The sequence below is a fragment of the Morus notabilis genome, unplaced genomic scaffold (genome assembly GCF_000414095.1).
Source record: "Morus notabilis unplaced genomic scaffold, ASM41409v2 Scaffold761, whole genome shotgun sequence".
Lineage (NCBI taxonomy): Eukaryota > Viridiplantae > Streptophyta > Magnoliopsida > Rosales > Moraceae > Morus > Morus notabilis.
In genome coordinates, this window is record NW_010357135.1 from 10,335 (window position 1) to 22,755 (window position 12,421).

General features: G+C 30.4%; 1 protein-coding gene across 2 annotated transcripts; it reads right to left on the minus strand.

The window, feature by feature from the left end:
- Positions 1 to 834: 834 nt before the first annotated feature.
- Positions 835 to 4,794, minus strand: LOC21386998. 2 transcript variants are annotated; one of them, XM_024166658.1, is made up of 9 exons: positions 4,580 to 4,794; positions 3,349 to 3,712; positions 3,002 to 3,035; positions 2,680 to 2,895; positions 2,459 to 2,548; positions 1,763 to 1,828; positions 1,573 to 1,664; positions 1,417 to 1,464; positions 835 to 1,238 (listed from the first exon to the last, which is right to left on the minus strand). In XM_024166658.1, exons 2-9 carry the CDS (start codon positions 3,681 to 3,683, stop codon positions 1,121 to 1,123), a joined length of 999 nt encoding a protein of 332 aa, XP_024022426.1. In that variant the 5' UTR covers positions 3,684 to 3,712; positions 4,580 to 4,794; the 3' UTR covers positions 835 to 1,120. The 2 variants fall into 2 exon arrangements, with proteins under 2 accessions (XP_024022426.1, XP_010087675.2); XM_010089373.2 differs by lacking the exon at positions 4,580 to 4,794 and having other exon boundaries at positions 3,349 to 4,000.
- Between the last annotated feature and the right edge of the window lie 7,627 nt (positions 4,795 to 12,421).

Genomic DNA, 12,421 nt, shown 5'->3' on the forward strand with positions numbered 1-12,421 from the left:
GAAAGAAAATGGCCCATTGGGATAATTCATGTATAACTTTTAGGAAAATTTGTAGTTAGGACAATTCTGAGTCACTAGCTTTAAATTGTTAAATTTCATTAAATCTTAATCTGATATGATTATAATGCAATGAATTGTTCGAAACTAAACCTTATCGATAAGATATTTGAGATCATCCTTTTTCCTGTTGGATTTTCTTTACAAAATTAGAGCAGAACCTTTCTTTTCCCCACGTTTTTTTTAATCTTCTTTTTCTTTTCCCCAGAATATTGCAAATGGGTTTTGAACTATGAATGCATTCTCTTTGTGGGAATCTAAAATGGTCCTAGCTTAGGGAATATTATGCCGATAAGATAAATTTCGTGACTTTGATTTTTGAGACTAAATTGAGAAGGAGAGATGCATCTATCAACATATTAAAAAGTATTACAACATGGAAAATGATTGTTAAGAAAGTGCAAAAAAGAAGCATTAATGAAATAGCACCCCTTTTGTGAACATTGATGCCCACAATCTCATTTTTAAGCCTCAATTATGTGTGTGTGTATATACGCATATAATTATACAAACATGTATGACCTTTGCTTCTTTTGATTCCCCAAGAAGTATTACTAAATGTAGATATACTTTCAAAATCAATAAGATTACTTTAGAACCGTGAGATTCCTTTGGAATGAGAACAAATTTTGTGGATGGTCATATTGGTAAAGTTAGTGGCAAGAGTTTTAGCAGAATTTTCCATATAATAACTTACAAAAAAAAAAAAAACCTTAAGCAAAAAAAAAAAAACAGAGAGAGAGAATAGATTCATGTTCTAAGAAAGAAACATGGAGAAAGAGGACCTCTCTATGAATTTCTTTGGAATTTTTGTATAATTACAAATTGTGCCATTCTTGAAGAGAATGCTTGTATGAACAAACTAAACTAAAAATGTTGCTTTTCTTGTACACCTTATCTTTATGTGTCATCCAAAACTTAATTTAACAAATAATGTTTTTTCTAGACTTGTTTTCAAGGTATGGATCTTGCAATCCTCAAACAATGTTCTCTAATATTTTTCTCTTCTCTCTTGTTCAACAAAGAATACTTAAATGGTAATTCTTCATGACTTTTTCCCAAATTACTTCTCACATTGATAAGTATTGGGATACCTTGTTGAGTAGATATGGTGTTTGAGCTTTATTATGAGAGTAAAAATTCCATAGCATGGGATATGCATTAGAGCAACCGACAAGTACCTACAAGTTCCATGTCAATCAAAAAAAAAAAAAAACAGTCAACCCATTTGCTCAACCATATATAATAAAGCAATAATTTAGAAGAAAAAAGGTTTTTTTTTTTTTTTTTTTTGCTTGAAGATAGAAAGGATAAGGGGAAAAAAGGGTGTTAAATCAGCTTTTTGTTGACATAACTTACCATAGTGGAGCATATGAAGATGATAAGTCAAGGAATGGATATGGCCACCTGATTTTCAAATGGGAAAAAAAACCCAAAATTTCAGCTAGATATAATATGGATAATTTTATTTATTTATTTATTGTAGTGCAAATATTAGAAGGGTTGTGTATTTACCAAAGTTTTACACAAGCATGAACAATCCACAGGAAGACTACGTAAAGGACTGTCCATAGGAAGAAATATCCAATTCGGAACCATGGAAATCGCTGGAAATTAAGCAAAGATAATTGTGTCATTAACAAGAAGAACTAGAATTAATCTTAGGGTTGAGATAATTAAATAGTTATAACAGTCATCAACTAACCAAGCAATTCAAAGCGGTCTCGCCAAGCAGGAAAACAGCATTGATTGTGTGCATGTTAATAATCAGCTGCAGTAAGAAGGATTAATCATGTTTAATAACATTCTTATGCATGAATTTAGTTAAGTTTCTAGAGAGAAATTAGAAAGAGAAAGGTCACAAATAATCTTAAGTTTTTATTTTTATTTTTATGAATACTAATAATCTCAAGTGTTTTTATTTTATTTTATTTTATTTTTTATGGATACTCATAATCTTAAGTATGTTATGATAGGTGAGGCTGAATAGGGAGATGAATCACAAAGCATAAGGCATGCATCTTTATTAATTATTCCAACCATTTTACATGGTCGGTCTTTATAGGCTTAAAGTTTACAATAATAACAAAGGTTAATTTCTTTTATAGCACAAATAACATAATTTTTATTTTTTTATGTTACTACTACGTCAATAATTACAACAAATAATCATAGGATGCATATCACAACTGCCAGTAATTACTATAATTATTAAAAGAATCTAATGTGACAGTGACAAAAAAGAAAATAATCAAAGTCAATATTATCCTATATTAGAAAAAATACTTAACCCAAATGACAAATTCACCTGCTTGTTGTGATGGACTAATGCAACTTAAGATTCAACTAAGAATGGTACCATTTGGTATATAAATATGCATGGGGGTGAAATGATACTTACAAAGTTTAAGTTATAATCTTTGATGGTAAGAAATGGAACTATGATGAACCAAAAGACACAATCTGTGAGGACAACAGCACCTGCATTCATCTGTATACCATAAACATAAAAAGGGAAAATTCAACCAATTGAGATAATTAGGGAAAGTAAAACATGAAATATAAAGAAATAACAAATCTGAATTATGCTCTACTAACTGCTAATGATTTCTGAAAACAAACCTGGTAAATTACTTGGAAAAGATAACCCAAAAACCCGGCGGGTTGGCGAGTGTCGTGCCCTGCATTGGGGCCTAAGTTCTTTTCTCTGCTGGACAATACAAGAGCAGGAGTCATGTAAGTTCCTTGCCCTGCATCTATTTCCACACTATCCACCTTGTCACCACTAGCTTTCTTATGATGTCGGTAGCAACCGCGCATCGAGAGCAGTGATCCAAGCTGCGCGAAGAAATCGACGGAAGAAATCAGTAGATCGCATACATGAAGAAGAAGAAAGAGATTCAATAAAGCAGAGGATGAAACAATTGAAGCTCTAAAGACTTACCCCAAAATAAATAGTAACCAATGTGTAAGTCCACCTGCCCAAAATTCAGCTGTAAGTTTCTATTCAAGACTCATTTTTCACTGATAATCAGCCTAAATTGCATCACAAACGTTACATGTTATCATTGACCTTTGATTTCTTTAATAGCATATCCAAACACAAACACACAAATATTTGCACTTCTTTGTAACTCTTAAGAAAAAGTTTCCCTATAAAAAAATCCGGGATTTTCATATCATTGTCACACAAATGCATATAAAAAGAAAAATTAGCTACAACTTTCTCGAATTAATGAATAATGAAGCAAATAAAAGAGAGAAAAATCAAAAGGGGTTAATAATGCTTACTCAGTATAGTAATAAAAAATGGCACCTCCATCCTCAGAAGCAGTGATGATGAGAAGCACCAAGAGCACAAAGAAAGCAATCAGCCTAAAAACCAGAAGCCAAGCAGGGTGGATATTTTTCAAACATGGCTTCCATGTTTCATCTTCATACAGCACTCCTGATGATGATGTTTCTTCCTGGGCTTCTCTTCCATTACAGCGTCGTTTCGAATTTCGGAAGCCTTCAAATTTCAGCATGAGAAGGATTGCCAATGTCATTGAGAACAACACCCAAAGGGCACAAAGCAAGACCCTCCAGTTGAGCCAGTAACTCGGGGCGGTCGTGTCGCCGGTCATGATTGGCTGCCAAGAACTTCCTGATGATCCTGTTAGAAAACTCATGACTATTACTTTTTTTTTTCTTTTCAATTCTTCAGTTTTGTTTTTTTCACAAAAATGATCTGGGGTGAATTGGTATGCACTTTGCTCCAATGTATCAAAAGGTAAAGAGTGTGATTTATAGAACTTAATGGGAAAAGAGAAGGACAAAAATACAATCTTTACAGGAAAAGAATTTGTGTGACCAAAGATTGAAAGAATTGGATTAACAAGAACACATTTTTGGACTTGATTCAATATCTATATAGTAGTAACCAGAAACAAAATGGAAAGTAAAAATATTTATAATCAAATTCAATAAACCCAGAGAGGAAGAATGGGTTTTTGAAAAAAAACAAAATGATATAGCTTAAAAGTTTGTATATACAGAACTGAATCAGGATAGAAGAAGTTCTTAAGAAAATTAAAGCAAAAGAACAAGTTGGTTGCAAAAAAGTATAAATATTTTTTCAATGCTGAAATTAATGGAAACCCAATTCAAGAAATATCTGATGAGAGTAATTACACACAAATCTAGTGATGTGGGGTAAAACAGGTCACATGTAAGAGGAGGTTGATTGGGAAGGTCTAATGAGTTATGGTTTTGGTTTGGGCTTTTTTTTTTTTTTTTTTTTTTTTTTTTTAAGAGGAGATTAGGATCCAATTGAGAAGCTGAAAAACTAAGAAAACCCCATGTCTTATTTCAGTGCATTAATGCCTGAAGACTATTGTATTCCAAACTTTAAGTGGTCTTTTTCTTACAGAGAGATTAAAACCGACATTTTCCATTAAAACCCAATAAATAATTACACCTATATGGAAGAAAAAAAGAAGCAGCTAGCTAGACTCTAAGCAAAGGAAAGGTTGATACTTACAAGGGAAAGCAAAATGAAAATTATAAATGTGGTGGTGTATGAATGGAGGATAGATAGAGATGCTTTGCTTATTTTCCTTGAAGAGAAAAACTATTTAGCTATCTTCTAGAGAGAGAAAGAGGAGAGAGAGAGAGAGAGAAGAGGGAGATGATATAAATCATAAAAAAGGGATGTTATGCTTTGAGCATAAGCTTCTTTTTTTTTTTTTTTTCTTTCTTATCTTTATACCAAGAAGATCATCAAAAGACAAAGACCACAGTCCTCTCTCCAGTCTCAATCTCCAAATTTCCATGCAAATATTTTTAAATTCCCTGTGAATAAAATGGGACACATATATTGCATGCCTTTGTCACCTTTTCTTGGATAACAATCTTTTGTTATTTATATTTTTTTATATTTTTTTTTTTTTTGGGGTTTAGCTTATGTCTTTGTTTAGATATTACAAAAACACACAAAATACTAAGAGAGTGGACCAGAGAGAGAGAAGAGAAGAAAGAATAACTGTAATATTATTGTGTTTAGTTTTGGATTTTATTTGTGTTCAAGGAAGATGCTGTTTGAGTACAAGAATAGTTTTGGGGTGCCGTGAAGTGCTCCTGCCAATAAAGGAGTAAAGCGACTACCTAGCCAAAGTAATGTTTTTTTTTTTTTTCTTGAGTTTTTTTTTTTTTTTTTTTTTTTTTTTTTTTTTTTTTTTCTCTATCCTGGTAGGATCGCTCTATCATCAGTAGGGATAATTTCTAATTATTAGATTAAAGACATACAAAATAAATCATTTGTAATATAAATTCAACTATTGAAAGTAAGAAATTATAGATAGTTTATTTATTTTTTTCTCATCCTATCACATAAAACTTTTAATAGAAAATGGTTATGTTATATCATGTTATGTTTATGTGTAGGGTGGGACCCAATAATGAAAATCATGATATGGACCTTTGTCACTGTGTGACATGATTCATCAATCAACGGGGCAGATCTGGTGAAAGAAAGAAGCTGAAAAATAAAAATAAAAAAGAGAAAAAAAAATACTATTGATGTTGTGGGCTAAGAGTTAAAGAAAGAGATAATTTGAGGAATCATTTGGAAAAATAGTTGGAGGGGTACCATGTGGCTTAACATTCATTAGGTGACAAAAATTAAGAAATTTCACCTTATAATTCCACATGTTACATTGTCCCTATAGCTATTGTTTTGTAGAACGAAAGAATAGTTTGCAAATGGGAGGAAATTTAAAATGTTCATTGCCACAAAAAGAGGGCGTTTAAAACAATGATATTTAGATTTAAAGTTCAAAATTTATATTTTCAAGTCTTCTTTTTATATAAAATATATGTTTAGAATTGTCATCTTATTACTATCACAACCATGCATCATTAATATGCGTATATTTTATGTGTTAGAAAACAACAAGGCACAATATAATAGAATCAAACAATATGTAATTAATTAAATGGAATAAAAATATTCATAATTAAATTTAAAGAGAATTTTGCAATGTGTATTTAAGTACCCTTTTGCAACCATACATCATACCTTACCTTTATCAAATTCTGATAATAAAATTATTGTAATTTTTTTAATATAATTTAATCTGATGTTATGTGATCGGTTTGGTTTCGTATTTTATTCTACAAATAGATATTTTCTCATATCTGTGGAATTCTTCTAAATATAAAAGTTTTTTATACCCTTGTATACTCCATCTCTTTCCTGTCAAAATGGATTTATTCAAGCAAAAAATAATAATAATAAAGAGTTAAAGTTGTATTATTTTTTAGTAATAATATTCAACAATGATTTACTAATCAAGAAAATAATTAGAAGTTAATGGGACCCACATCTGTTCTTGATTGCCGTCTTTTTGCATGGCTGGCTTGTTAGAAAACTAATTTGGAGCGTGATTGGTCAATGGTCGTTTTTATACGTAAAAAGAAATCATCATGTTTTTCTTTTTAGCTTTCAGTTAAAGCATGAGATATTTGCTGATTGGGCTTGAAAACTGGGACCCATGCGTGACCACCCGATTGACTTGACGGTCTGTCACAACTTGCTTGACCTGCACACTCTCACACGTAAAACCTCATCCCAAAACTTCCTATGAATTTACTAAAATACCCCCAATACTAACGCGTGTTTTAAACTCCTCTTTTTTTTTTCTTTTTTTTTTCTTTTTTTTTTTCATGTACATAACAGTTGAGAGTTGAGACGCAGTAGGAGGATATAAATAATACAACTTAATCATAAACTTTTATCAATTTTTTTTAATCATTTTATTTTTCTTAACATAATTTATTTGATTTAATAGGATGATTTTATTTCTTTCTTTTTTTTTTTTTTTGTGCTGAAGAGTCGATTTAAAATTGTTTCTTATATAAGTAGATGTCCTATAATATGGTTAAATTCGCAAAGTGGGGTCCACAAACGAATTCTCTTTGGCTTAGAAAATGAAAGGGTTTGGGAAATATTACATGGAACTATAGGATGGCGTGATGAAGTAACCTACAGAGAATCACCAAAACGAGTAAAATGGCCTACTATTGTGTCAAAAAGGTTTTTGGGATAGAAATATTGCGTCAAAAAAGTTGAACATAAGAGGTCACCGACTTCAATGGCTTTATATATAATAAGCTTTGATAATATCCATATTCCGAACCAAGGGAAGAAATAGGAAAAAAAAAAAAAAACATAGAGAGAGAGAGAACGCATGGAAAAGATAAAAGAAAAAGACCCCAAAAATCTTTAGTTATTGGGAATTTATTTAGTATTTTCTCTTTTTTTAGAATATTGATGTTTCTTACGTATTAGCTGTCGTATCTGTATTATTTTTTCAATATGTTTTCACTTTTGATCAGATTTAATACAAATTTAACGACTAATAAATATGAAATACGAGTGTTTTTAAAAAAGAAGAAACACGAGAATCCCTTATTTATTTATTTTTATTTATTCATTTATCTATTTGATTTCTCCTTTGGAATACACTTGTAAAGCAGAGTGGCCAACAAGCCATATATATTTGTCATGTCCAAGTGTTGAAAAGTCGAGAAATATTACTCAACAAGGAAAATAAAAACACACAAATAACCCAATTGAGATGCTCCAATATTTGAGACTGTTGACAAACTTGGAAAGCAAGATATAACACACAAACTTTTCCAATACGCCACAAGTCAATTACTTGGGGTTGTGGTAAACTTGGCTTGCCAAGTTATGGATGCAAAATCTCTTCCGAGAGTTTACAGGTCAACTCATAGTATGTTTTGTTTGTTTAGTTCCAATTAAATTGAATTTAGTTGGCTGAGAAAAGTTTAATATTGCCTACATTAAACATATTATTTTAGGTTTAAAAAAACTGCTACAGTACTGTCTTATTTTTAAATTTTAACCATTAAGGCCTCGTTCACTTCGCGGATTCGAGTTTTTAATTCGAGTTGAGATGTGACATTTTCTGAGAGCTTTTCACTATAACAGAAAAAGTTGATGTGGCATTTTCTGAGAGCTTTTTACTGTAAAAACTTAAAACTGAAAACTCGAATCGATGAAATGAACGAGGCCTAAATCTTCATTAGATTCTGTAATGTTATTCTAGCTAATATATTTTTAATGTAACCTTATGGTCTAAAACTATGTTAAATTTTTTTTATAATACCTATCGTAGACTTCTTCTATATATTATTCAACTAAATTAATTAAAAAAAAAAAGATTCTCCTAGAAAGTGCATAGCTACAAGAACCAAGAAAAAAGGACGTATCCATGTCTGTTTATTTGCTTTAAATCTGAAAATTATTTAAAAAAAAGAATACTAAAAATCAATGTAATGGGGCATGAAGATCAATGGAAGGGATAAGTTAATGGATGGGAAAATGAATATCACTTTTCCTTCTTAATTATGATCATGTAAATGCTTTTTTTGTCTTGTACGGTAGTAGTTGGACAACAACAAAAGTATGAACAACCAATATATGAAGGAAATCCCAACCATAAAGATCTCTTAAGTTAAAACTAAAACCCGTTAGGTAGGATTCCAAAGGCTGATCATAAGTTCATAACACACCTTTTTCAGCACAAAAAAAATAATAAAAAATGTTTATAACACACTTTTTGGTCACTTGATTTTGAAGGAACAGTGAAGTGGGTTTCTCATGTTTCGCAAACATAATCAATTAACTGAAAAAAAAAAGAAGAAAAAGAAAATTCTACCCCATTTTAAATGCATACACAATTCCATTATTCTTAATGCTCATTGCATTTATTGCATGCAAAAACTAATTTGTTATGACATTTTTGACGTGCATACATATCAAATGTATTTGGAAAGTATATATACTCCTAATTTTTACAAATATATCGTCAAAATGCTATTATTAGGTATATGTACCCTTTTTTTTTTCAATCCACATTCTGATTTTTTAGTAAGAAAATTACCAAAATACACTTGAAAAAAATAAAAATAAAAATCCGGAAACTAATTAAAAAAAACTAAAAACTAAAAAAATTCCCCTCATTTTTGTTTTTTTAACTTTTATTTTATTTTATTTTTTTTCTTTCTTTAGGTATTTTCCTATCGCTTTGTAGTTAAATTAATAACAGCATCGAATGATATTCTCTAAACAATCTTAAAATGCAAAGCGTAAAAAGGTAAGAAAATCAATAAATATGTATATCTCTAATCTAAATATAGCTATGATAAACAAGCATCATATATAACAGAGAGAAAGAGGTAGAGAACATTTACGTAATTTCATGTTGATTTTGTGGCCCAAGATCTTGCAGCTGAAACGAGTACTGGATCTCTGAAGAACAATTTTTTAGTACTATAGAAGTTGACTAAAAAGAAATTTAAGGAATAGTAGTACTATAGAAGTAGGAGGAGAATTGGCTTCTTTTATAAAACGGCAATAATGGATTTGAGAATCATATGTTTCACGTGAATGACGGAGTGAGGCTTGACGTGCATTTTGTATCCATTATTTAGGCAGCGGAATGCGTAGAGCATGCCAGACTTATATACATATACATTTATATATAACCATACGACACGTATATATAATTATATACGATTACGAGTCAGCGAAAAACAAAAATAAGAAATGAATAATTGATTATGCATGTTGAAAACAATAAGAGTAGACTTCCAAGGACATGACTATGTCGTTTTCCTTTTTTTTTCTAATTAATTTCTCGTGTGTTTCCATAAAAAAAAAAAAAAGAGAAATTAATTTCTTGTGTGCAGACAGATTCATTTTCACATTGTAAGTTCTTAGAAATTTACTTAATATATAGACCAGAGACACGTGCAAGTTTTTTTTCAAGGAAAGACGGGAACTATAAACAATGTTTGTTTTAAAACAGGAATATTGTTTTAGCAGAACGAAAGGAGAAGTGAAATAATTATATTTCAACTAATTCATATTTTAACCTTTCATTGCACAGTTTGAAATTTACGCCAATGCTTTTACTAGGGCATCGTTTATTTCACCGATTCGAGTTTTCAGTTTTAAGTTTCTACAGTAAAAAGCTCTCAAAAAATGTCACATTTAACTTTTTCTGCTATAGTGAAAAGCTCTCAAAAAATGTCACATCTCAACTTAAATTGAAAACTCGGATCCGTGAAATGAACAAGGCCCTAGGTCTGTACATATTATGACCCTAGGGTCACATTATTATAAATATACTAAAAGAGAGGGAGGATTCACTGTGCACTGAATAGTACCTTCCCGGTTTTGCCCCCTTGATTGCGCAATGACCATTTTGCCTTTTTCCTCTCCGTTATGATCGTTCTTCTGAGCTTAGGCTTTTTAGTCTTTTTGCGCCCTAATGTTGTGGTTGTACATTTATGCCCTTAGATTTTTGTTTCCCTCTTTGTTTCTTCAGCTGGGTCTTATGCATAATTTCCGTTCAAATGAAGCCTTAGGCCTCATTGTTTGCTCGACCATTTCATTCTCCCCTTCTCCTCTCTTATTTGGTTTTAGCGGAAACCCTAGCCTCCATTGCTTCTCCTTCGATCCTCAGGTTTTTGTTTCCCTATTTGTTTCTTCGGTTCGGTCTTATGCGTAATTTCTCGATATGCTTCTGTTCTATGGTCTGATTGCCCTTTTCCTCTCCATTTTGATTGTTTTCCTGAGCATGGGCTTTTTAGTCCTTTCGCGCCCTAATGTTGTGGTTGTACGTTTATACTCTCAGGTTTTTGTTTCCCTTTTTGTTTTAAGTCGTAGTTTTTGGACAATTCCATATTTTACTCCAGCCGTATATTTGGTATTATATGGAGACATTATATTGTATGCGGCGGATATAATACCTTATTAATTTTTGTGCTTCTACGTAGTTACCATTCATTTTATGAACAACATTTCAATAGGCAACCACAAGATAGTTATAATTACAAGTTAATTATATATGTCGCATATTACTGAAAATATTGAATATCTCAACCATAATTACTATATAAAAATATTACTATAAAATACTTACTTATATATTCACTTATTTACCTTTTTTCTCGATTTTTTCACTTCTTTCTCTTCCTATAAAATCCATATATTCAGCTTTTGTTGTGGAGAACTTTTAATTCGTTTGTTCATCCGTGAAGGAAGCAGCCGTAGCACATGAAGCTTTATGTTTATTTCTCTGTTTGTATATAAATTTCATTTGTGTATTTTTCCTTTCTCATTAATCTATGGTTTATGTACTCAGCATTCTTAATTTCAGATCTCTACCATAATAAATATATAATCATAGTTACAAATATGTAATGCAATAAATCTAATAGTCAAATTAGTTACTAAGAGACTCTTACATATATCAACATTTTTAATACAAACAACAATAAAATGAGTTGAATGTTATTACAAAATTAGTTGCCTAACTATTTATTACCAATTCTAATATATCACACTTCAATACGAAAAGATTACTTAGGCAAGCAAATTTGCTTCTTCTTTTAAGTTGCTGAAATAAGCTTATATTGTAATCAACATATGGATAAGAAAAAAAAAAACACAAAAAAATGACAGCGGTCAAATCAGCATATTCGTCGTATCATTTCACAAAAGGACCCGGAATTTATCAATACAAATAATGAGCATCTGATTCAAACGAATGAAAATGTTGAGCTTGCCTCAGTACGGATCTCTCGATCCAGACTTAGCATGATGCTGAAATTTTTCCTAAAAAATCAACCGCAAGGCAAGACATAATTATTAATTTATATCAATTATGTATAAAAATAATATTTATTATTTTAAACACATATCTAAATAATATTTTACCATTTTAGCTATCAATCAAAGACAACAGATATTCAATGTCCAACACCACCGCCACAAATATCAACTCCCACCACAATAGATCCACAAACACCAGACCCAAAAAAATCAAGCACAAGGTAAGACATATTTACTAATTTAGATCATTTATCAAACAAAAAAAAAACAAAATTTACAACTTTAAATACATATCTGAACAATCTTTCATCATTTCAATTCTTAATCAAAGACAGTAGAACAATTCAGAAAATGTCCTAGAACTAGGTAATATAACTATTTCTAAATCTTTTAATTTATACTAACTATAATCAAAGATTTTAAACTTCTTTAATTACTAATTACTATTTTTTTTTATAAATTTATATTTTGCAGTTAAGAAAAACAAAAGAAAGAAACAAAACAACAACTATATTTCATTATAAGAAACTTTGAACCAGAATACTATATATAGATATATATATACATATGAATGTATTTTGAATCAGAGTACTATATATATATATATGTGTGTGAATGTATATATAAACTAATTCTATATTATAAAAATCCTTAGTTTTTTTGTATAATATAACA